Consider the following 27,029-nt stretch of genomic DNA (forward strand, 5'->3'; position numbering starts at 1 on the left):
GTGACATGGTCAATATACACGTGGTAGACATATACTGGAACTTAGGCTGTGATACCCTTGTTTGGCTTGATTAGGACACTCTTCCATGCATCTAACTCACATCTCCATACTTGATATTAGCACTTTATCTCCATGCATATGCACTTTCTTCAACCAGGTCTACTGAACTATATGTAGAACTGGGCACCCATAGAATTGACATTTACTGGGTGTTTCTTATACTAAGACATTTCCTATGATTATGGTTTGCCCCTCCATTGGTTGTTCCTGTCTTTTTTCTCTTGACCCAAAAAATATTTGGTACTTGATATTTTAATATTTATTTGTTAATAAAGCTCTTGTTTTTACTTTACCCTGTGATTTATGGCTACTCCATTTTTCTTCTTTGCTTAGTAGTATTCGGAGTACTCCTTCTCTGCATTTCTCTTCTATTATAGGGGAACTATACTGCATTTGATTAAGTTCCCAACCTCAATAGACTCTTGTTGTGCATTTTGAATCTTGGGTTAAGATTTCAACTGAATGTGTGTCAGAAGAAAAGTCACTGAACTGCCTTAATCCTGCCCCTGGGGCCCAATGAGCAGAAACAAAAAGAGGGGGGCCCCACTCCTTGCTTCTGCTCACCAGGCCCCATACACCAGTAAGGACAATAAGGCCCTGATGACAGCCCTGGCTGCAACATTAAGATGGGCATTTCGGTTGGACCTTACTGAGCATCGAACCAAAGCGGTTCACATCAAATTGCTTATTTCTATTCTTTACCAAATGAAAAATCATCTCCACTAACATCCAAGGCTGGAAAAAATATAATTCATAAGATATAAATCTAAAAACACTTATTTTTTTATTTCAAATGTGAAAGACAAGATTAAAATAAATTATTTTCTCATATAAGATATTAAACATTTCATCTAATCTCCCATTTTGTACAGTCAATAATAAATGTAAAAATCTCATAAATTCTTATAATCATTTTCTAAGACAGTAACAATGTGTCTATAAGTAAAGATTTTTTACATCTTTGTAATCAGAACAATACGTGCAGAGGAAGGTACACATGTTAAAACTTGGAGCATCTTTACATACTGACCAATTTTAGCACCACAATTTTGGCATATATTGGCAAATCTTAAGCCTCTAAAACAAGAAATGTGATGCAGGGCATGTGTGCAGGGAAACTGGCACAAATCATACAGGGTGGGCCATGTATATGGAGACACCTAAATAGAATGGGAAAGGTAGGTGATATCAACTTCCTGTTTGTGGCACATTAGTATGTGGGAGGGGGAAAACTTTTCAAGATGGGTGGTGACCATGGTGGCCATTTTGAAGTTGGCCATTTTGGATGCAACTTTATAAATGGCCCACCCAGGTGTATCCATATAAATGGCCCACCCTGTAGATCAGGGGTGTCAAACTGCCTTCCTCAAGGGCTGCAAACAGGTCATGTTTTCAGGATTTCCTTGTACTGCACAGGTGATAATTTAATCACCTACACACATAATGATTACAGCACCTTGTGCAAAGCTATGGAAATCTTGAAAACACGCATGGTTTGCGGCCCTCGAGGAATGCAGTTTGACACCCCTGCTGTAGAGTGAATCTAACCATGTTGTAACCAATCAACACACAGCAAAACTGACTTCCAGCTCACTGAGAGATCAGATCACAGCTGCATATCGAAGTCTATGGAGAAGGTAAGGAGGAGCAAAGTAAGAGTCATAAAGACAGTGCTCCTGATGAGCTACATATGCTACTGATGTAGTAAGTGTTTTCTCACTACGGTGCTGAATTTACAGCCTCATTGTCCAGTACTGCTATAATTTACTCTATGCTACTGCTGCTTCTCAAGATGTGCTACATTGAAACAGAAATATCTAAGACACCAAAGTTACTACTTCATGAGGAGATTTATTTCTCAATACATATATTAGGGGAAATAGCACAATTACATCCCTAAACAGCCATTGTGAAGGCATAAAGAAAACTGGTCAAATCATTGCTTTTGATATTGCATTGTGGAAAAGTATCTACCTGTGTTACTCAGCATAGGGGAAGTAGTTAAATCTTGACGATCAAATTCCCAACCCCATTGGCTGATTGTCAGGGTGTGGTCGGTACTGTCTTATTCCTGCCCATGAAGACAACAATCACGTAGTATGACCTATGTCCTGCGGTTTTTCGGTATAATATGTATTGTTTAGTAAGTGATACAATGTGAATTGCCATATACTGTGTACAATAACTCTTTATATTACTTTCACATTTCATATTACCATATCAATGTGAGTAGTGTATAGTGCAGAATGTGAATAGTGTAAGCACAGGATAAAGCATAGTTTAGTGCTTAGGATAAAGATAGAAAGTGACTGTTGTTAAATTAGGTTATTGGGATAAGATATAGTTAATATTTGGGACCAGCCTACATTGGGAGTGGCTAGGGTCAGTAAAAAGATTACTTCCTGATAGTAGAGGAGAGAGATAGTGAGTTCTTTGGTGAGAGTGACAATATCAAGTTCAAGGTGTAGTGGGCTGATAGCACAAGCAGTCCATATTGTTCTGGGCAGTATGAGGCCTTACAAGACTCCCTACAGACATTCCTGCAATATCCTGAGCCTAAAGCTTGAAACAGGTGCTATGGAGAGTACCTTAACCCCTTCCATACAGAGGAAGATGGACGTAGAACTGCAAGTCGGAAAGGTAACCGATCTCGGCAATACTGCGGGACTGGACTAAAAATCCCTGGAGCTGACAGCAACATTAAGCGTAGGGATAGTCCAAGCAGGATGGAAAGAAAAGCTAGAAATGGGCTGTATTAAGGAAAAAAGAGACGGAGGGTGCTGTGCCCCATACTGTGTGTTGCAATTTGATGTACTTGAACTGTCCAGTAAACTTTAATGTGTTGGAACGAACTGGGTGTCCACTGATCTGTGTGCAGCTGTTCCTGAAGATGGAGAACTGAAGACAACCGAGGCCTGCAAGTGAGTGTGATGCACCCCAAACAGAAAAGCACACCGGGACTGTGATATGATTTTCCTGTAAACTGCCAGGGCGTCTTAAAGAAGCACCTTCACCATGGCTACTGCCTTTGGTCACTTTACAGAAATACAGCCCATAACTTGCAGGGAGCCCCTATCATGCTTCAATGTTGCCTGTTACATTTATTAAACTGCCTTCTGTTACAGCCAAATATTTAAAGGGAACCTGTCACCAGGTTTGGCCGATATGAGACATGGCCACCGCCATCTTCCGATTTAGAAAGGAAGTAAGCTTGACGTGTCTTTCATCTGCTACACTAAGTTTTCTTGGTCGACGACTGCATCTACGTTCCTCAGCATCAGCAGTGAACATTTCTTGGTGTCCTCAATGCTGAGAAACACAGACAGATACTTATCCATCATGTGATACCATCAGGGAGGCGTCTTATTGGCTCCAAATATATTCTGCAGCAGGACAACGACTCCAAGCATTAAGCCAAAATCCTGAAAAACTATCTTAAGCATAAAGAACAAGGTGTCTTGGAGGTAATGATATGACCCCATAGAATCATGTCTCAAAATCATCCAGTCTGTTTGGGATAACGCGAAGAGACAGAAGGATTTGAGCATGGCTGCATCCACAGGAGATCTGTGTTTAACTTTCCAAGATGTTTGAAACAACCTCCATGTCGAGTTCCTTCAAAAACTGTGTACCTAGAACAATTGAGGCTTTGATGCTGTTTTGGAGGCAAAATGTGATCACACCCAATATTGATTTTAGATTTCTTTTTTGTTCATTCACTTTGCATTTTGATACTTGATAAAAAAAAATATATTAATTTTTCCCCCACTTGCATAAAACATTTAAACTGTACTCTATATCTGGACATATTGAGAGTTCCATAAAAGAATAACTCTGGTGCCTCGTTCTGATGGATTTCTTGGCAATATGGTAGTGAGTCTCCCAAAGGAAACAGTTGGAGGAAAGGACATAAAACCATGTCCTTCATGAAGACAGGAGAGCAGGACTTCTTCGTATATCTGTGGACTATGTACAGATGACAAAAAATAGCTAGTCTCCACTCACCAGCTTAGAGACAACTGAAAATTAGGTTGTAAAACTGCAGAGAGTAAGATTTTAGAAAATGCAGGATTCAATACATAAACGCATGCAGCATTACATCCTCCTCTATGGCCACTTGAGTTGGAGGGCTGATTTAAGAACCTTGCATTTTTCCTCTCCTTTGCAGGAAGCAATACCCTGAAACAATACCCTGATGAACCCTACATGCCGAAAAAGGGTGGAAACGTATCAGGAGTAGGAATAATGGATCCCAAGGAAAATTGAGCTAAATACCATCTCTTGATTAAGCCCTTAGTAGATATTGAGGATTTATGAGCAGCCTCCTATATGCCATGTGTGGGGCATAAGATCTATATGTTCTTGTACATAATTGTGGCGTCTTGTAATCTTATCACCTTCTCATGGTCCATTACAGTCACAACTATATCTTGCTCACAGCATTTAGTGAATAGACATATTTCACTTTTAACCTTTGCCTTGTGAGCATAGATTATTGCTACAGTACCTGGGTGTTGGTTATGTTCCCTGACCAGAGAAGTTTTTTACTAGGGTGTCTTAGGGTGCTTTCACATTGTAGCAGGCACCCCTTTGGTGGCTCCGTTGGAGCTTACATCTGAACACCCCTGCAAAACGGGATTCGGACGTATGCGCCGATGGCCCATAGACTATAATGGTACCGGCAGAGTGAACGTGCCCTCTGCTGTATATCATTGTGTATACGCCTACTGGAGGCAAGGTGGACACCCAGATGCAGTCTACTACGTCTAAGCGTCCGCCTCCAGTGCTCAAAAATTATGCACAACAGAGCGCATGTTCTCTCTGCCGGCATCATTATAATCTATGTCCCTGTCATCACATACTCCCGAATCCCATTTTGCAGGGGTGCTCAGACGTGAGCCCCGACAAGACCAATGAATGGGTGCCTGAATCGAATGTGAAACCTTAGGGATACTCTACATTGAGCGTGGGCACCGTATCGTCTAAAATAGGGTGCCAACCTCCGCTGCAAGGCAAGGTGAGCTTTTATGGTGTATTAGGAACATTTATATCACCCCAATTGCCCTCCTGTACCACTCTCTAGAGCAGTGTTCCTCAAGTCCGGTCCTCAAGAGCCACCAACAGGTCATGTTTTCAGGATTTCCTTAGTATTGCACAGGTGATAATTGCATCACCTGGACAAGCAAGCATTCAATGACCTGTGCAATACTAAGGAAATCCTCAAAACATGACCTGTTGGGGGCTCTTGAGGACCGGACTTGGGGAACACTGCTCTAGAGAATACATTTCTTCTTCTGCTTCTATAGTCAATGTGTAGATGCATTTTCTTGTTAACGCCATTATTTTATGCATTTTTAATAAAGATATCTTTTGAACGTTCTTTTTAACTTGGTATTTAATTAGAATTCAAGACATATAATTGACAGAAAGAGTGTTATTCCTCATATAAACCCACAGGACCTGTTAGCCTGAGAAGAACCATGAAATGATAGATATTGTTCAAGGAATTAAAGCAGCATCATGATTGCCCAATCCTTATAACTAGCAGCTGTCATCATACATTTGGGATTGTTAGACAATTGCCGTACCAGCAGTTTTCATCTCACTTGTAAGGACAACACAACGTAATGGACTAGATGTCAACTGGGGTGGGGGGCAATTACTTTAATGTACTGTCCACAGTGGGAATTAGAGCAGTAGTCTCAATTTATTACTAGAGCCAAATTCATGTTGTTCCAGTAAAACAATATTACTTTGTCCTGACTGCATTCACACCTTTCCGCTAGAAGTCCTGCACCCTTGAAGCACAGGTGCCTTTTTTTTGTGTTACATTTATACTTACAAATTAGAATTTTACTGCAGAGTATTTTTCTTAACTCACTTTGAGAAGCAAAAACCATTAGATATTGAAATGTTGAAAAACGGTAGTGAGAGCTCCGGATGGGTTATACTGTCCATAAATGAGGCTGATGCATCTGTGCATTTTGGCTATTCTCCTCTCAGTAGATTATACGGGAACCGATAGACAGTGCAAATTTAGACGAGACAGTCTGAAAATGCTCTGTGGCTTAGGCCTTATTCACACATCCGTGTTTAAAAACATACATGAAAAATGGTATCTGTGTCATCAGTATGTCGGGTTTTACCTTCCGTGTGTCGGTTTTTACCTTCCGTGTGTCGGTTTTGACCATCTGTGTGCCCTTTTTTACCATCAGTTGTCATCAGTGTTTTACATGGATGGATAAAGAAATAAATGATGAAGCTTCTCCTTGTGGGAATAAAAGGACTAGAAATAGGAAAAACCCAATGTGGCTAAACAAAGAAGTAAGACAGGCAATTAACAGTAAAAAGAAAGCATTTGCACTACTAAAGCAGGATGGCACCATTGAAGCTCTAAAAAACTATAGGGAGAAAAATACTTTATCTAAAAAACTAATTAAAGCTGCCAAAAAGGAAACAGAGAAGCACATTGCTAAGGAGAGTAAAACTAATCCCAAACTGTTCTTCAACTATATCAATAGTAAAAGAATAAAAACTGAAAATGTAGGCCCCTTAAAAAATAGTGAGGAAAGAATGGTTGTAGATGACGAGGAAAAAGCTAACATATTAAACACCTTCTTCTCCACGGTATTCACAGTGGAAAATGAAATGCTAGGTGAAATCCCAAGAAACAATGAAAACCCTATATTAAGGGTCACCAATCTAACCCAAGAAGAGGTGCGAAACCGGCTAAATAAGATTAAAATAGATAAATCTCCGGGTCCGGATGGCATACACCCACGAGTACTAAGAGAACTAAGTAATGTAATAGATAAACCATTATTTCTTATTTTTAGGGACTCTATAGCGACAGGGTCTGTTCCGCAGGATTGGCGCATAGCAAATGTGGTGCCAATATTCAAAAAGGGCTCTAAAAGTGAACCTGGAAATTATAGGCCAGTAAGTCTAACCTCTATTGTTGGTAAAATATTTGAAGGGTTTCTGAGGGATGTTATTCTGGATTATCTCAATGAGAATAACTGTTTAACTCCATATCAGCATGGGTTTATGAGAAATCGCTCCTGTCAAACCAATCTAATCAGTTTTTATGAAGAGGTAAGCTATAGGCTGGACCACGGTGAGTCATTGGACGTGGTATATCTCGATTTTTCCAAAGCGTTTGATACCGAGCCGCACAAGAGGTTGGTACACAAAATGAGAATGCTTGGTCTGGGGGAAATTGTGTGTAAATGGGTTAGTAACTGGCTTAGTGATAGAAAGCAGAGGGTGGTTATAAATGGTATAGTCTCTAACTGGGTCGCTGTGACCAGTGGGGTACCGCAGGGGTCAGTATTGGGACCTGTTCTCTTCAACATATTCATTAATGATCTGGTAGAAGGTTTACACAGTAAAATATCGATATTTGCAGATGATACAAAACTATGTAAAGCAGTTAATACAAGAGAAGATAGTATTCTGCTACAGATGGATCTGGATAAGTTGGAAACTTGGGCTGAAAGGTGGCAGATGAGGTTTAACAATGATAAATGTAAGGTTATACACATGGGAAGAAGGAATCAATGTCACCATTACACACTGAATGGGAAACCACTGGGTAAATCTGACAGGGAGAAGGACTTGGGGATCCTAGTTAATGATAAACTTACCTGGAGCAGCCAGTGCCAGGCAGCAGCTGCCAAGGCAAACAGGATCATGGGGTGCATTAAAAGAGGTCTGGATACACATGATGAGAGCATTATACTGCCTCTGTACAAATCCCTAGTTAGACCGCACATGGAGTACTGTGTCCAGTTTTGGGCACCGGTGCTCAGGAAGGATATAATGGAACTAGAGAGAGTACAAAGGAGGGCAACAAAATTAATAAAGGGGATGGGAGAACTACAATACCCAGATAGATTAGCGAAATTAGGATTATTTAGTCTAGAAAAAAGACGACTGAGAGGCGATCTAATAACCATGTATAAGTATATAAGGGGACAATACAAATATCTCGCTGAGGATCTGTTTATACCAAGGAAGGTGACGGGCACAAGGGGGCATTCTTTGCGTCTGGAGGAGAGAAGGTTTTTCCACCAACATAGAAGAGGATTCTTTACTGTTAGGGCAGTGAGAATCTGGAATTGCTTGCCTGAGGAGGTGGTGATGGCGAACTCAGTCGAGGGGTTCAAGAGAGGCCTGGATGTCTTCCTGGAGCAGAACAATATTGTATCATACAATTAGGTTCTGTAGAAGGACGTAGATCTGGGGATTTATTATGATGGAATATAGGCTGAACTGGATGGACAAATGTCTTTTTTCGGCCTTACTAACTATGTTACTATGTTACTATGTTACTATACTTCACAGTGTTAAACACGGAGAACACACGGACTGTACACTGATGTCATCTGTGCTGCAGAAATAAAATGGACATGTTTCTGTGTGTTTTGAAGAGTCACCCAGTCCATGAATCCCAAAATACAGACATGTGCATAGTACCATAGATTATAATGGGTACATGCTGTATCCATGAAAAAAAAACAGATGCCACACGTATATGCAACGCAGACGTGTGAACAAGGCCTTATTCTGGATGTGAAAGGGTTTGCCCAGGGAACCATCTCTTGGTTGGTTTTCACGTATATCAGTTTTTGATCTTAAAGAAGCACTCCTCCTCCTCCTTCTCCTCCCATCAATGTTATTATCCTCTTAATTGTAAGTGCTCAGTGCTGTATAATATGATGACTGCAATATATTAAGAGGATAAAAACTTTGATGGGAGGAGGAGGAGTGCTTCTTTACATTTTACTCAAGTCAGTACAACATAAACCTACACCCCTTTTTCATCCAAACCATGCCCCTCCAAGAGAAAACACATTACTTTTCAGAATACCCATTGTGTTTTGAATGAATGAAAATTATTCAAATTGAAGGGGTTGTCTGATCCATATCGATAAGTCTGCAGTAATTCTGTGTGACTGCAGGCTTATGAATCCTCCCAGTACACGCACTGTGCGCTGCGTGGATTTGCTGGGACTGGAGGATATGTATGTGTATACATCTGTATGGAGCGAGGCCACGCCCTCTAGTTAGCCACACCCACTGGATGGCCGCATCACTAGACATGGCGCGGCCTCACTAAATACAAATGTATGGAGTGAGGCCACGCCCACTGGCCAGGCTCTGGCCGGGGGTATATAGAACTCATACATACCCATGTCTCCCGGCTCAGAAACTGGAGATTCCGCACAGCCCACAGTGCATGCGATGAGGGGAAGAGCCATTAGTCTGCAGTCACACAGAGTGACTGTAGACTTATCCATCTGGACGGGACAACCCCTTTAAGTATATTAGTAATATTAACAAACTTTCTGCTCTTTACAATAATTTTGAACTCATTCCATCATGTAGGACCCTCGTTAGATGCTATTGTCCATAGTAGAATAGAACTATGTAAAGATTATTTCCTGTGGTGGCAATGCAAGAAAATTGAACGCTTGCTATCAAGTTCTCCTTTACATTACAGCCATCATCTGGGACTTGTGATCAGCTTTTTTGAAGGACACATAAGAAACCTGGACAATCCTTTTCACTTATAAAATTAAATGACAATATTAGAGTAAAAAACAGGAAAGATACATTGGACAAAAACATAAAAAACAAAAAGAAGTTTCCCACTTTAAGGTTCGGGGACACCAGACGCTGTAGAATACCCCAAATAACAGACAAAGCAGATACCCCCTGGATACAGTGCCAGATCCACACCGCTGCTTGGGTCTCAGTGTTTTGGCTGTAGTGGTGACTGACAATACATTGACAGTGCGTATTACCACTGTAGCCAATGACTATGCTTAGTAGTTTGCAGCGCTGGGGACAACAGCAGAAAGCCCCTGTGCCAGAACACTATATGGATCCTTTGTAGTCATAATAGACAATTCCACCAGCTTTGAAGGTAAAAGTGGGCCTCCTTACCTCTTGGGCCCCTGTGTGGTCAAAAATTCTGCACCAGTGATATGTCCACCCCTGAGGAGCCGAGGGAAGGTGTGTTCCTGCTCTGTTTAATATTTTAGGTATTTTACAGTGTTTGGGGTCTTCTCTGCTGAAAGTGGAAAATCTCTTTGATACCAATTTGATCTGCTGTGAAAAATTAACTCTGGCCAGACCTATATAAGTGACTCTGCATCCCACAGCAAAAACTTCAAAGACGCATCTTCTTGTTGCACAAACAAAAGGCGTCAAGGACCAACAAATCTGCCAACACTGGTGACCGGCCTACGAAGATGCCGTGATCTGAGATGACATGATTCACTACAGCTGTGGGTTAGTATGAGCTTCACAGAAACATAGAAGGTAATAAAATTATAGGGTAATAAATATAATCGGTCAATTCATTGCCTAAAAATCCTGATACCGGAGCTAATAATATAAAATAATTTAATTTAGACTTACAGAACATATCTAGTATAGTGTTTTCAAAAATAGAGCTCTACAAAGCCGAGTTTATATTATTATTTTACATTACTCTATAAATTCACAGTTTTAGGAGTCAGCTCTGCAATTAGTGATGTGTTTAACACCCTCTTCGACGACTGTGCAAAATATTTAGGACCCACAAAGCCATTTTGGAAACTGTTAGGCGCACCGTCAGCAAGGTTTCCTACTAATGATAAAGGAGACATGAGAGCAGTGGTGGTGGTATGGTAAGAGAGACAGAAGCTTTCCACTAGCCCATGGTCAGGGCCTGCCTTCATCTAACCTATTTCTACCAAATGTGAAGTGTTTTCCTAATTATATCTCCTTTTGCCTTTTTTTGCGTAATATGTGATCATAAAGACAGAAACAATGAATACCAAACACATAAAAGCCACAAAAGCAAACAAATATTTTCTAGTCTGAAACATATGACAGTCTGTGCACTCAAAAATCACTTCTGGGCACGGGGCTGGAGTAGTGTCCAGGTTTGGAAATCCATTATTAGCTATGATTCGTTTGTATATATTCTTTGAATTTTTAGCCTCGTATTTATTGGCGACATATTTGAACAAGCCAAATTGGGGATCCATCTTATCAGTGAAGGAATAAACAAAATATCCACGAAGGTCAACTCCATCTATCAGTGTGGCTGAAAGAGATAGATAAAATAATTCAATTAATAAAGGTCAGTGCTCTGTGTATTAAGAGGTTGTAAATAATAATGGTGGGAATGGATTCGCATGTCCCACTTCATCATCCATGACAGTAGCCTGTGGCGTCTCCACAAGAGCGGGAGTACAGTTACCAGCGACAAACCGGCTAATCAAGAGTAGAGGCGCTGATGGCGGCAGGTCAGATATGCTACTCCCGCTCCCATGCAGCAACCACAAACTACTGTCATGGCAGATGGAATGGGACGTGCGAATAGTCCCGCACCAACTCTAAAAATCCTTTTTCCTCTGTTATCTCTAACCCAACCCCCACTTCTAGCAGTACTTTCTTTTTTCTTCCCCTTCCTTCCCTTCTTTTTTCACCTCCCTATTTTTTCGCTTAAACCTTCCCCTTCTTTTTCACCTTTCTTTACTCATCTGACAGGTCTGGACTGCCACAACTGTTGAAGCCCCAGAAGCATGAAACTTCCTCCCTTCCCGTTCCCTCCCCATCCCTTTTTTTGCATGCACTTTTCTTATTTCCACTTTCTCACTCATTTTAAGCAACACTACCTACAAAAATGTCTCCTGCCCTCTACTGGCCCATGGAGCCAAAGGAGGCAGCAAGACCCCCAATATAAGACCCTCGGAGGCAGCAAGAACTGTAATGGAAAGGAATGCAATAAAAATATACCTTTTAAAGCTTCATTGATGTAATGCTGAATGTAATAGATCCTCAGCTTGTCATCCAGTTTACCATCATCAATCCCGTTTCCAAGCACATAAACTGGGATATCTCCATACTTGGTTTTTATCCAGTTTAATATTTTTCGCAGACCCCAGGGAACCACTGCATACTTGTGTGGGGAATGTAGGAATGTGCTATCTGTGATAAATTGAACTTCAAGTCCATAATCGTATCGTACAGTATCTTCCATCTCCCAATGTACAAGTTCTGTAGTATAATGGGTTAAGGCAAAAAAATCAAAGGTCCCTTTGATCAAATGCTTTTCATTTTCTGTGAAATGCGGTAAATGAAAGTCAAAAACTCCATGACTGTTCCTCTGACTTAACCATTCACGCATCACTTTAGGATAATCTCCACTGAGAAAAATTGGATCTGCTAATCTGCCAACCTCAAATTCTAACACTCTCTCACTTGTGTTGTTGTCATTTCGAGAAAAAGGAGAAGCAGGTTCCACCCAATCAGCATGAAGAGCCAAAGAGATCTTTCCATTTTGTGACTTTCGAAATTCCTTGTCATACAGATGCCAAGCTAACGCATGGGCCTTAAGAAGGTTGTGCCCTGATGTTGAGGTTAGATTTCTCACTGGTGGCTCATGCATGGTTATCCAGATGGCCACAAATTTTCCAAGTTCCTTGAAGCACAACCGGGCATATTCAACAAATGCGTCAACGGTGTGTATGTAGTCCCATCCTCCCATTTTATAAAGCTTTGAAGGCATTCCTTGGTGCTCGGCCATCGGCTGCCACAAAGCAACTACCGGAGTAATGTTAGCTTGAACAAGTTCACTTACAAAACACTGATAATAGTGTAAAATGCTGTGATTGATCTGAGAAATGTTCCCATGAGGAACGATAGAATTCCACTTCAGTGCAAAGTAAAAATGGTTGATGTATGTCGAGTGTAGCATAGATATTTGAAGTCTTATGGAGGCATAGTCAGCACAGTGTGTTTTTCTTTTTGGCATTTTCAGACCATCCACCTTTGTAAGTCCCTTAGTCTTATTCATGTCCCATACATATACGCTAGGGTCATTGAACTGCGTCGGCATTGTGTCAATCTGCCACACAAAAAAACATAAAACAGAAGATGTCATAAACTGTAACGTATTCCCAGGAAATGTACCTGGAACTGCTTCTTTGAGCACTAAATATAGTTTTTTCACATGTGGTTGTCATGGTTTGCATCCATCATCCAATATTGGTCAAAGGTGTATTTACCTCTATTCATTAAAGAAAAAAATAGTCAACGGTGTATTTACCCCTATTCCTTAAAGTAAAAATATATCCGAGCTCCCTTGGGGTTTCCTAGTATGGTTTGTTGGCAAATGTCACAACTATTCGCAATATTCCTATAAGAGAACTCATACATAAAAGTGAATGTTATACAACATGTCACAAGTTTGTGTCATGTGAAATAGGAGGCATACAGAAGTATAGTAGAGGCCCATCAAAGTCTAGGGGTGACCAATTATGGCTCTGTGCAACTGGCTGAGTGCATAAAGTCTAAAGTCTGAATCTGCTGATTTTGGTGGCCGACTGTCTGATGTGCATGAGGTTTTCCTGACACTCCCTTGTTAGAAAATGTTGTAGGGGACAAGAATCGGGCAGCTGAAATCTCAACTCCCAATTATTTTGTTTTCAAGGGTGATAAATCGTTAATAGGGGAACATGGTAGCAATTTTATCCCCTTTATTACCCAGGCGAGCATTCAACTGGCAGCACTAGGCCCTGTGTGAATGGAATGGTGGTCGATCTGGCCCACTGCATTCATTCTTAGTGGGATTGTCAGAAATAGCGCTCTGCTGGTCTTCGGCACTTCCATAAGAATGGATGGATCAGCATGATAGACCTCTGCTCCATTTACAGGAGCTCTTCAGAGCAATAGTTCTTGGGATTGTTGGGGGCCTTCAGAAGTCAGACCCCTAGCAAGTGGAAAACATCCCTATCCACTGGATATGGGATAACGTTCAAGCTTGAGAATACTCCTTTAAATTAGCTACCAGTAGATGCCGAACATGGTGTCACTTAATTTTGGTACAGGTGACGATAAAGCAATTTTTTTAAACGACGGGGGATAGAACTCTTGATCAAGTTGCTGAAAATACCAGGGATTATGAAATGCTAACATACTTTAAAAAGTAAATTCTGACCATTTTGCATTTGTCTGTGAACATTTCAAAAAAATATCACATAAATTGGTATTCTATTATTTTTTGGTGGGTGGCTCAATTGCATCGTTACAACTTTAAATAAATAAAACTATTACCTCAATACTACCAACATACTAAAATATTTACTAACAAAAATTCCTGTAATAATCACTAAAAGCTACTAACAAAAAGTTAACTTCTATTACCTGTATTGTGGATGCCGTAACTCCCCAAGCAAAATCGCATGGAAATGTTCCTTGGACAGGTCGATTCTCCTGTAGTGGTGGAAATCCGTTCTTTTTGATAAGTTGCTGATAAAATAACGCTGATGATTTGGGCATTAGCTTTTTGTTTTGACTTGCAAAATCAACGTAAAACAATCCTCGTCTAATTTTGTACTCTCTGTGCCATTCGAAGCCATCCATAAGAGACCAAGCCGTATATCCGATGACGTTCACTCCATCGATACTAATTGCTGAAAGTGATGCAGAAAGGAAATGTCACACAATATTCATTTTCTTTTTTTCTGCAAAAACAATATCATATCTTAGAATCGTATAATCATAGAATGTTATAGTTGGAAGGGACCTCCAGGGTCATCGTGTCCAACCCCCTGCTCAATGGAGGATTCACTAAACCATCTCAGACAGATGTCTGTCCAGCCTCTGTTTGAAGACTTCCATTGAAGGAGAACTCATTGATTAGCCTCACTGTCATTTTTTTTTTCTAATATCTAATCTGTATCAGTGGAGTCCCATTTCTGCAATAATCTAAGTGCTAATTTTCACGCTTCTGTGAAGTGATATGTTTGATAGAGGCTAGCACTTACAAAGTTATCATAGTATACTGTGTATTTGTTTAGAAGGGTTATTCTCATCATCTAAAATGGGTGAAATTGCAAAACCAAGCAACGTTGCAATTTACTTGTTAATATAAATCCTCTCCATTCCAAGAAGGGAGAGAATTTTTCTTTTATTATTTATTACTCAATGTCTAGGTTAACAGTCACTGCTGCAGTCTATCGGGGATGGCTGAACATGCACTTTGCTTACAAGCTTCTCCCAGTACATATTGTGAGCGCTGCTCTGAAGCCGGTTCACTGGAGTGCGCTGATCCAGGCCAGCTTCAGTGCCATTGTGCTCCTCTCATGCTTGTAGCATAGGATTTACACAGTTCAGGCCAGCGGTGCAACGATGCCAATGGTTCAAACTGTCAATCAAGCAGGACGGAAGGCTGGGGTGCAGTGCACACCTGAATATTGAAAATGAGACAACCTCTTTGAATTTGACCTGTCCGTTTAACAAATTTTGCATAAATAAATAGTACTAAAGAATGTAAGAAACTTTGTATTATATCTTATCAGAGAAATCTACTTTCTCCACTTGATGAGCCATTTCTTACCCTCTCCCCTGAACTCACCACCAGAGGAAGTCAGAGAGGAGCTGCAGCCCTGACTTCCAGTTGATGTTCAATATGTCTGAAGATATGGACAGTGACACCGGCGCTGATTGGGTGGAGGGCTCACCAGACATGAAAACCTCACGTGAGCCCCGGGAATACAAGTGCCGATACCAAAGGAGAGTATAAGTGTTTGTATTTAAACGTGTCCAAACATGAGGAATGGGTAAGGGTTTCCAAGTAGTGGACAACCCCTTTAACTCTGAAAAATAGCTCAACTTCATCTTGTCTGACAGACTGGCAGCACAGTGAGGTATCAGTTTACACTTTCTATTATACTCAATGGAGAGGGGAGGGGGAAGAGCAGGGTGAGAAAACAGACAAAGGGAGAAACATAAAGATTGTTCTGAGCTTTCTCACAAGTATTTTACCCCACCCCAGAGCTGCATTCATAGCTACACTGCTCAGTATTGCTGCATAATTTTTTTCATGTTGCTGATACTTCTATCTATGTGCTACCAGACGAAAATAGAGAAGGAATAACTCTCTGTGTACTATGCTGTGTATGGGAGCGATCATAGCTGATGGTTTCCTCCCAGCTCAGAGTCAATTGTAAATTAAGAGATAGAGCCTACAGAAAACTGGTGGTAAAGTAGGATACAATCAAATAATGGCCAGAGATAGTGTTATTTGTCACAAACACGTGACAGCTTATTTTGAAAAGAAGATTGATCATATACAGTGCCTTGCAAACGTATTCGGCCCCCTGGAACTTTTTAACCTTTTCCCACATATCATGCTACAAACATAAATATACCAAATGTAAATTTTTGGTGAAGAATCAACAACAAGTGGAACACAATTGTGAAGTTGAACAAAATTTATTGGTTATTTTAAATTTTTGTGGAAATTCAAAAACTGAAAATTTGGCGTGCAATATTATTCGGCCCCTTTAACTTAAAACTTTGTTGCGCCACCTTTTGCTGCGATTACAGCTGCAAGTCGCTTGGGGTATCTATCAGTTTTGTACATCGAGAGACTGAAATTCTTGCCCGTTCTTCCTTAGCAAACAGCTCGAGCTCAGTGAGGATTGATGGAGATCGTTTGTGAACAGCAGTTTTCTGCTCTTTCCACAGATTCTCGATTAGATTGAGGTCTGGACTCTGACTTGGCCATTCTAACACCTGGATACGTTTATTTGTGAACCATTCCATTGTAGATTTTGCTTTATGTTTGGGGTCATTGTCTTGTTGGAAGACAAATCTCCGTCCCAGTCTCTGTTTTTTTGCAGATTCCAACAGGTTTTCTTCAACAATGGTCCTGCATTTGGCTCCATCCATCTTCCCATCAATTTTAACCATCTTCAATGTCCCTGCTGAAGAAAAGCAGGCCCAAACCATGACGCTGCCACCACCATGTTTGACAGTGGGGATGGTGTGTTAAGGGTGATGAGCTGTGTTGCCTTTATGCCAAACATATCGTTTGCAATTGTTGCCAAAAAGTTCGAGTTTGGTTTCATCTGACCAGAGCACCTTCTTCCACATATTTGGTGTGTCTCCCAGGTGGCTTGTTGTAAGCTTTAACCAACACTTTTTATGGACATCTTTGAGAAATGGCTTTCTTCTTGTCACTCTTCCATAAAGGCCAGATTTGTGCAGTGTACAACTGATTGTTGTCCTATGGACAGACTGTCCCACCTCAGCTGTAGATCTCTGCAGTTCATCCAGAATGATCATGGGCCTCTTGGCTGCATCTCTGATCAGTCTTCTCCTTGTTTGAGATGAAAGTTTAGAGGGATGCCCGGGTCTTGGTAGATTTGCAGTGGTATGATACTCCTTCCATTTCAATATGATCGCTTGCACAGTGCTCCTTGGGATGTTTAAAGTTTTGGAAATCATTTTGTATCCAAATCTGGCTTTAAACTACTCCACAACAGTATCACGGACCTGCCTGTTGTGTTCCTTGGTCTTCATGATGCTCTCTGTGCTTCAAACAGAACCCTGAGACTATCACAGAGCAGGTGCATTTATACGGAGACTTGATTACACATAGGTGGATTATATTTGTTATCACTAGGCATTTAGGACAACATTGGATCATTCAGAGATCCACAATGAACTTCTGGAGTGAGTTTGCTGCACTGAAAGTAAAGGGGCTGAATAATATTGCACGCCCCACTTTTCAGTTTTTGAATTTCCACAAAAATGTAAAATAACCAATACATTTAGTTCAACTTCACAATTGTGTTCAACTTGTTGTTGAGTCTTCACCAAAAATTTACATTTGGTATATTTATGTTTGAAGCATCATAAGTGGGAAAAGGGTGAAAAGTTCCAGGGAGCCGAATACTTTCGCAAGGCGCTGTACTTCCCCTTTACTTATATTTACTGAATTTAAAAAAGTGATCTCATAAGGATAACCACTTACCATAATCACCTTTATAGCCTATGGACATTATAATGGGTATAGCAGGCTTGGAGCCCACTCTATGAGCCATGTGATGTCACATGTAATGAATTAATTGCAAGATGCAGGTTTACCTCAAAAATAAAACTGATCATGAGGGATTGTCTTGCCAAGAGCTATAACTAGGCTTTTTTTTTACTTGAACAAAGGTTTAGTTTCCCTTTCTAGCTCTGTATATGTGCACATTGGATACTCCCTACTTTTTAGAAGGATCTCTTGACCATTAACTAATTCCAAAGGCTGACCTCTAATAATCAGTAATAAAAATATGGGAAAACCAACCCCAAGCCCATCAATGGCCAAACTGAGCGTGTATTTGTTTCCAATAGGGAGAGATGAGTGAGCCACCTCCAGACAACTTTGGTTGTGGCATATCTCCAGTGGAAGCCAAAGGATCGGGTGTTGTATTTTACCATGCCTGATCCTTCCTTTACCTGGCAGCCTCTGTCTGGATGCCCCATACACGTTAGATTGTAGGACAGTCCTGTTGAAATCAGCAGGGTGGGCTGACATAAAATAATGGGATGCATTAAAAGAGGCATAGATGCTCATGAGGAGAACATCATTTTACCTCTATACAAGCCACTAGCTCGACCACACTTAGAATACTGTGCACAGTTCTGGTCTCCGGTGTATAAGAAAGACATAGCTGAACTGGAGCGGGTGCAGAGAAGAGCGACCAAGGTTATTAGAGGACTGGGGGGTCTGCAATACCAAGATAGGTTATTACACTTGGGGCTATTTAGTTTGGAAAAACGAAGACTAAGGGGTGATCTTATTTTAATGTATAAATATATGAGGGGACAGTACAAAGACCTTTCTGATGATCTTTTTAATCATAGACCTAAGACAGGGACAAGGGGGCATCCTCTACGTCTGGAGGAAAGAAGGTTTAGGCATAATAACAGACGCGGATTCTTTACTGTAAGAGCAGTGAGACTATGGAACTCTCTGCCATATGATCTTGTAATGAGTGATTCATTACTTAAATTTAAGAGGGCACTGGATACCTTTCTTGAAAGGTATAATGTTACAGGATATATACACTAGATTCCTTGATAGGGCGTTGATCCAGGGAACTAGTCTGATTGCCGTATGTGGAGTCGGGAAGGAATTTTTTTCCCCAAAGTGGAGCTTACTATTTGCCACATGGGTTTTTTTTTGCCTTCCTCTGGATTAACATGTTAGGGCATGTTAGGTTAGGCTATGGGTTGAACTAGATGGACTTAAAGTCTTCCTTCAACCTTAATAACTATGTTACTATGACATACTCTGATATGTATGGGGACCTAAACGGGTTCATTTTCCTGAAGTACTACAACAAGGAAAATACAGCATTTTACAGTGCCCATTAAAGTCAATAGGACATCTGTGTAATGCAAAACAAAACAGGTCCCCCAGAAGGTGCTCTTTGTAATAGTTCTCCAATCTGGCTAAGGAATGAGGATCCCAATAGGCAACTCTCTCATTAACTTGGTTTTCCATAGTAAAAAAGAAAAGGGTTTTCTAAACTAGACAATACCATCATAGGTCCCACTACACTATTATCGTCAAACTAACCACAATGGAAATCATTGAACCACTGTATGTCAATTATGTCCAACGGGACTCATTAGGATTTGATAAAAAATAGGTATTAAAGCCAAAACCAGAATAAATAAAGGGCCTAAAACAGCCAACTCATGGGATATTTTACTATTTTACTTCCAAACATGTCTACTTTGCATACATTTATCTTTCTAGGTCAACATTTCACATACCTTTTAAAGTCTCCATGACAAATGTCTTGAGATAATACATATACTTAGCATCTTCACGCTTTGTAAAGGCGGCGATGAGCCAGCTGTTCTCTACAATAAATATGGGTGGCTGGTTGTACTCCGTGCTTATCCAGTACAGGAGCATCCTCAGAGATAATGATTCCATTTGTTGGAACTTCATATGTGGGTCCAGCATTTGAAAACTCAGAATGGGCCCAAAGGAAAGAGCAAAAAAGTCGGCTGTTCCTTTATTGAGCCTCTTCTCCTCATCGGTAAACTCAGGCAGCAGAGAAGATAGATTGTGCTTCATGGACTCGGGATAGTCCCCATCTAGAAATATTGGCCTGGCAAACCATCCCAAGACAAAATCAAGAGATTTGCTGGATTCTTGGATGCAGTGTTGCGTCATATTGATTGGGTCGATCCAATGAGAAGCCAGCGCAATAGACACTTGACCTTTCTGCATGGGACGGAATTCAGTGTCATAAAGATGCCAAACGCGGGCGTGAGCCTACCAAAGGAAAAACAGATATATAATTAGTATTTGCAACATACCCCACAATCATTGTAATCTATATGCAGAAAACATGTTATAGGGCAGTACAGTAGAAGTTAAAGAATAACAGTCATTTATTTATTTTTTTTTTTCATAAATCAATAGTATAAGTGAAAAAAAAGAAACTTGGTTATATATCTTATTAGAGAAATCTGCTTTGGACTGATCATTCATTCTCTAAACCCTTAATTCACAGGTAAAATGTGTTTTCAGCAAATGCAGATTTTCCCATTACTTAGATAGAAGAAGACAGTTGGTTCTCATAAAGTTCTATGGAGAACTGTAACGGACGTTTCAGGGGAATCTTCAGCAGAATATCTCTGTCGGCCTCTAGTTCCTTCCTCCTTTAGTGATTTTTAAAAGCACCAGCTGCTATCCTCTATCTCAGTAATGGGAAAGTCAATCTTCACTGAATTCAGGCTTCTACTGCAACAGCCAGGGCCGGTGCCTGCACCGTCCCTGACTATTTAACCCACTAAAAGCCACAATCAATAGTGATCATGCTATTTAGAGGGTTGTGAGAGGCAGGGGCTCACTTTCTCATCAAATGGGTACTCTTGCAACACAATTATAAATAGCCGATTGTTGTCATGGCAGTTGAAAGTCAAATAATGACTTCTGGGTCTGCCAGCTACAGCGGCCTGTTAAGGTACCTTCACACTGAACAACTTAACAACGATATCGCTAGCGATCCGTGACGTTGCAGTGTCCTGGATAGCGATATCGTTGTGTTTGACACGCAGCAGCGATCTGGATCCTGCTGTGACATCGTTGGTCGGAGCAGAAACGCCAGAACTTTATTTCGTCGCTGGATCTCCCGCAGACATCGCTGAATCGGCGTGTGTGACGCCGATTCAGCGATGTCTTCACTCGTAACCAGGGTAAACATTGGGTTACTAAGCGCAGGGCCGCGCTTAGTAACCCAATGTTTACCCTGGTTACCAGTGTAAATGTAAAAAAAAAAAAAACACTACAAACTTACATTCCGGTGTCTGTCGCATCCCCCGGCGTTCTGCTTCCCTGCACTGTCAGCGCCGGCCAGCCGTAAAGCAGATTACAGCGGTGACATCACCGCTCTGCTTTACGGCTGGCGCTTACACAGTGCAGGGAAGGTGATGGCGAGGGACGCGACAGACACCGGAATGTAAGTATGTAGTGTTTGTTTTTTTTTACATTTACAATGGTAACCAGGGTAAACATCGGGTTACTAAGCGCGGCCCTGCGCTTATTAACCCGCTGTTTACCCTGGTTACCAGGGGACTTCGGCATCGTTGGTCGCTGGAGAGCTGTCTGTGTGACAGCTCTCCAGCGACCACACAACGACGAAACAGCGACGCTGCAGCGATCGGCATCGTTGCCTATATCGCTGCAGCGTCGCTTAATGTGATGGTACCCTTAGACCATGCAATAGGTGTGGTCTAATAGGCTTTCTATTAGTATGACATGACAGGTTTAATGCACAGAAACACATGTGTATTGCATTGCTTTAGAGCAGTGATCAGAGAAGTAAAAGTCCCACAGAGGGACAAAGTAAAACAAAAAAATATTTTTTTCTAATAATATTAAAAAAATCTACATAATTAAGAACAAAAAAAAAAATAGTCAAAAATATTACATAAACAAATATGGATATGTAAAAACAAACTAAACAAAAAAGTACATAATGGTATCATTGTGTCCGGAACAACCTGATCAATAAAACTATCACAATATTTAACCTCTTCAGTGAACACCATAAAAAAATTAAAAAAAAACAGTCAAATGGAAGAGCCAACCAAAATGAAGAATAAAACGTGATCGAAAAGTTATTTGGAAATAAAAACTGTATTCCTGAAAATGTCATCATGTTCCACAAAAAACAAGCCCCCATTCAGCTCCATAAACTGAAAAATAAAAAAAAGCTATAGCTGTTATAATAAGGCCATAGAAAAACAATGTTTTTTTCTATTACTTTTATTGTGTAAAAACAGAAAAACATTAAAAACAATATAAATGTGGTATCGCTGCAATCGTACTGACTCGAATACTCGAATACTAAAGCTGTACTTTTACCAGCATATAAAAACAATTCCGAAATTGCTGTTTATTTGCTAATGTCTCCCCAAAATTGGAATAGTGATCAAATAGGGTTATGTGCCCCAAAATGGTACCAATAAGTACTTCAACCCATTCTGCAAAAAAGAAGCCCTCACATTACTCTTTCGGCAGAAAAATTATACCTCTCAAAGTATGGGGATGCAAAAACTTTAATTTTTTTGCAAAAAAGAATTTTGTAGTGCCTCCCTCCCTCCAAATGCCCCCCCTCTCTTCTGAGCCCTACAGCGTGCCTAAACTGCATATGAGCGCCCACATGTTTGGCATTACTGAAGACAGAAGAGCCCAATTAATTTACGCATGTCTCCAAAAGCTGGGCATTATGTATGGGGCACTACAATATGGTGGGTACCACAATGGCATATTTCCATTTTCACCCTGCATCCACTGCATGATTGTTTCTGGAAAACAATCTAGGAGTGAAAATCATGATTACACCCATAAATGAATTCCAGGTGGGTGTAAATTCCAATATGGAGTCATTTGATGGGAGTTTCTGCTGTTTTGGCACTTGGAGGCTCTGCAGATAGAGTCTGCAAACTAGTCAAAAGTCAAATAGCACTTCTTCGCTCCCGAGCGGAGGCTTAACGATGACAGTCGCAAAGGGAATGACCGTGACCGGGGCCGGTGATGCCAACTTCACCTGAATGTGCGCCCTAGAAAATGTATTGCTGTGCAGAGATCCACCGGGTGCCTGAGCTGCAGTACACGCCACTAGCCAATCAGAAGCAGCTTACATTGGCCTGCCAGTGAACTGCCCATGCCGGCACGCCGAAGTCATCTGCCAGCTCCTGCGCCGGCTACAGAAGAGGATGTCACATGGCATGGGAGTGGAGGAAGGTGAGAAGAATAACCATTTGTTTCTTTTTAAAATATGCTGGAGAAAAATAGGAAGGGGACCTGCATTGTGGACATTATACCAGGATGGGGGCATTATACCAGAATGGGGGCATTATATCAAAATGAGAACATTATACCAGGATGTGGACATTATACCAGGATGGAGGACATTATAACAGGATGGTAGCATTACAACAGGATGGGGAATTACACCAGGATGGGGGACATTATACCAAGATGGGGACATTATATCGGGATGGGGTCTTTTTTCCATAATGGGGCATTATCACAGAATGGGGACATTATACCAGGATGGGGATGTTTTCTACCAGAATGGGGACATTACAACAGGATGGGGGCATTATACCAGAATGGGGACATTATACCAAGATGGAGCATTATCCCAGGATGGGGCACTATTTTAGAATGGGGGCATTATATCAAGATGACAACATTATACCAGGATATGGATATTATTCCAAGATGGAGGACATTATACCAGGATGGTGGCATAACAACAGGATGGGGGCATTACACCAGAATGGGGGCATTACACCAGGATGGGGGACATTATACCAAAATAGGGACATTATATCAGGATGGGGGCATTTTTCCATAATGAGGCATTATCACAGAATGGGGACATTATAACAGGATGGGGACATTACAACAGTATGGAGACATTACACCAGGATGGGGGCATTATACCATAATGGGGACATTATACCAGGATGAGGGCATTATTCCACAATGGGGGCATTATATCAAGATGAGAACATTATACCAGGATGTGGACATTATACAAGGAAGGAGGATATTATACCAGGATGGAGATATTATACCAGAATGGGGACATTATACCAGGATGGTGGCATGACACCAGGATGGAGGCATTACACCAGAAAGGGGCATCATACCAGAATGGGGGGCATTACACCAGGATGGGGGACATTATACCATAATGGGGACATTATATCAGGATGGGGGCTTTTTTCCGTGGGCCCCCGGAGCCTCAGGGCCAGATAAACAGGCCAGATTGCCCTCAGTGTTAGCCGCCCTGCAGGAGCCCACCTCCACCTCCTAGCCCCGATGCAACCACACCGGCTGCCCATGCCGTATGTCCACCAATGCCTGAAATGGCGGAGACCACTCTCTGTTGCGGTATCCCTGTGACAAAAAGTTTTGGACTGGCCCAGCCAGAGCCCAGACCTCAGACCTGAATCCAGTTTAAAATCGGTAGGTGACCTGAAGAGGGCTGTATTAAGGCGAGTCGGAGACACTCTTGCAATCTGACAGATTTGGAGCATTGCTGCAAGGAAGAGTGGGAAAAGATTGCCAGTTCTAGTTTTGCAATGCTGATAGACTCCTACTCAAAAAGACTGAAAGCTGTCATAAATTCAAAGGGTACTTCACTATTAGTTTAAGGGGGTGCATATTCATGCAATTACATAATTGTAGGGGGTTTTTTTCTACTGAAAAATATTTCAGTTTATTTGTAAACTGAATTATACAGAATACAGGGGACATTAAATGCATAAAAAGCTTGAAATAACTCTTCTTGATATAATACAGGAAAGATATACAGTATTTCTTGGTACCGTGTTAGCCAGTAGATAGGAAAATATTTAGAATTGAGAGTCCTCGGGGTTAATACCTTTTAATGGCTAACTGAAAAGATGGTAACAAATTGCAAAAGCTTTGGGGATTACTCAGGTCTCTTGAAGAGGCCTGAGTGGTCTGGAAAGCTTGCAATTTGTTACCATTTTTTCAGTTAGCCATTAAAAGGTATTAACCCCGAGGACTCTCAATTCTAAATATTTTTCTTCTTGGTATGATTTTTTTTTAATAAAACCTGACATTTTCTCTGGGGTGCGTAGACTATATGTGCAGGTAATGGAGAACAGACTTGCTGTTTAATGAACTGCACCCAACAAAATGTGCTTGTCTTTTGAGAAGCCACTGAGGCCAGAACTGTATTACGGGTCAATGTAAAATGTGACCCCTACTGCTGCCCGTAATGTAACGCTGGGTTCCAGTTCAGCTAATGGTGGACTTGTGCTTACAGTATATACAGTAGTCATTGTGAACAAAAAGAGCTGCAATGTAAAGTATGGATCGGTGAAAAAAAACCATTTGCATGACTTCATGCTGACAAATTGCATTTTATGTACTTTACTCTAAGACATTTCATGAAAGCAAAGTATAAAATTAACTTTGAATTAAAGAGAGTTCAGTTCATGGTCAGATTCAGTCTTCCACAAAGATAATGTTCAAAGGGCATCCTTGTCTGGTAAAATGCCATTATTCTAGATATTTTATGTGTTACAAACAAGTCAATCCATATTATGACTTTAACCTTTCGTCTAGACAAAGTGAAAGTTACGGCCTGTGAGGTGCCTATGACCATTATTAGGACAATCAAACACAATGATTAGATTTCTACTGACAATCTTCTCAGAAACACAAGCAGGCAATGTCCATTAATGAAGCAACATGTGGGCAGACCGGATACTCTTAACATGTATAAACCTTGGCACCTTCATGAAAAAGGGATCAACTACCCGACGCGCGTTTATTTTATTCTATTACGGTATCATGATATTTTAATCTATCTGCAGTGGATTTGTGCTTCTGCCACACCTAATAAAGATCAAGGTTTGTGAAGTTCCGTGGATCTGGATCGTTTTCTTCTCCAAGCAACGAGTACATGGAAATAGAAATCGAAGCCACTGCCTCACTATGAAGTGAGCAAATAGAAATACAGAGGTTAAAAAAACAAAAAAAACAATTTGAGAAGTTAAAAAATAAAAATCATTGGTCTGCATTAGACACACCTTTCATCATGTTGCATTTAAAGATTATGATTTACTATTGCTGCATAGTAAGGACACTAAGCTTGGGGGGCAGCAGTAAATATTACAACCAATTGAATAAGAAAAATGGACCAGAAAACAGATAGGGTAGTACTGTGGGTAAGAAGATTAATCTTTCTCTCTGCAACATGGAGGCACCAAAGAAGAAACTTTTTCCGAGTCATAAAGTTCAATTTTATTGGTATATATATAACCATACCAATGTCCTCATCATGTGCATTCAAAACTGTACAAATAAGTCATATACCAATAAAAATCGAATGCTCTAACTTGTAAAAGTTTCTTCTAGTGTTTCCACGGTTCCATGAGAAAACGATAAAAAAAAAATTCTGGCTCTGGAATGTTGGCATGTCTTTACTTCAGATCTGATTAATCTTTTTGTTTACTTTTATTTAGTTATATATTATTTGTTTGCCTGCATTGATGTATGTTAAGAAGAACATACTCTTCTAACAATTTGGGCATCAAAGAAGGTTTACAGTTTCTGAAAGTCATAGCTTATCACGAGATTATAACATCACTTCCTGATTAGTGGGGATACAAATGCCGGGATAACTTCAAAACTTGTGATCGAAGAGGATTGGTAGGAATACTTAGAAAGCTATACATTCGGATTGGTTAGAGGTAAGGAACCTTATTTCAGACAATGGAAATTTGGATGTTTACACTATCATTCGCGTGTCTTATCTTAAATATTATCCTGCTATATTTGGTCAAAGAATCATCTAACTCACCCCTAATGTGATGGCTGGAGCCAGGGCCGGCGTCACCACCTGGCGTACCTGGGCAAGTGCTGGGGCCCTGGACAAATGGGTGGGGGCTCACTCAGTTGCGTGCCACCAGTGGCATAAGACCACGCACCCACTATGCGGCCTGTGAGTCAGCGGGCCCGATGCCAGTGCTGGCACCGGGCATCTGCATCATACTTTCAACCTGAATGCCAATACAATTGAAAACATTGATGGTAGAGGGAGATGTCCGCT

The 27,029-nt window shown here is 40.8% G+C and overlaps 1 protein-coding gene across 1 annotated transcript in view; it reads right to left on the reverse strand.

Annotated features, from left to right (window-relative positions):
* Window positions 1-10,448: 10,448 nt before the first annotated feature.
* Window positions 10,449-27,029, reverse strand: part of KL (klotho) — a 61,582-nt gene continuing 45,001 nt past the window's right edge. Inside the window, exons 2-5 of the mRNA XM_069758990.1 lie at window positions 19,684-20,194; window positions 14,266-14,534; window positions 11,857-12,967; window positions 10,449-11,161 (exon numbers count right to left, since the gene is read on the reverse strand). Coding sequence (XP_069615091.1) covers window positions 10,824-11,161; window positions 11,857-12,967; window positions 14,266-14,534; window positions 19,684-20,194 — 2,229 coding nt within the window. The 3' untranslated portion in view covers window positions 10,449-10,823. The remainder of the gene's footprint in view (window positions 11,162-11,856; window positions 12,968-14,265; window positions 14,535-19,683; window positions 20,195-27,029) is intronic.

The sequence above is a fragment of the Ranitomeya imitator genome, chromosome 3 (assembly GCF_032444005.1).
Source record: "Ranitomeya imitator isolate aRanImi1 chromosome 3, aRanImi1.pri, whole genome shotgun sequence".
NCBI lineage: Eukaryota > Metazoa > Chordata > Amphibia > Anura > Dendrobatidae > Ranitomeya > Ranitomeya imitator.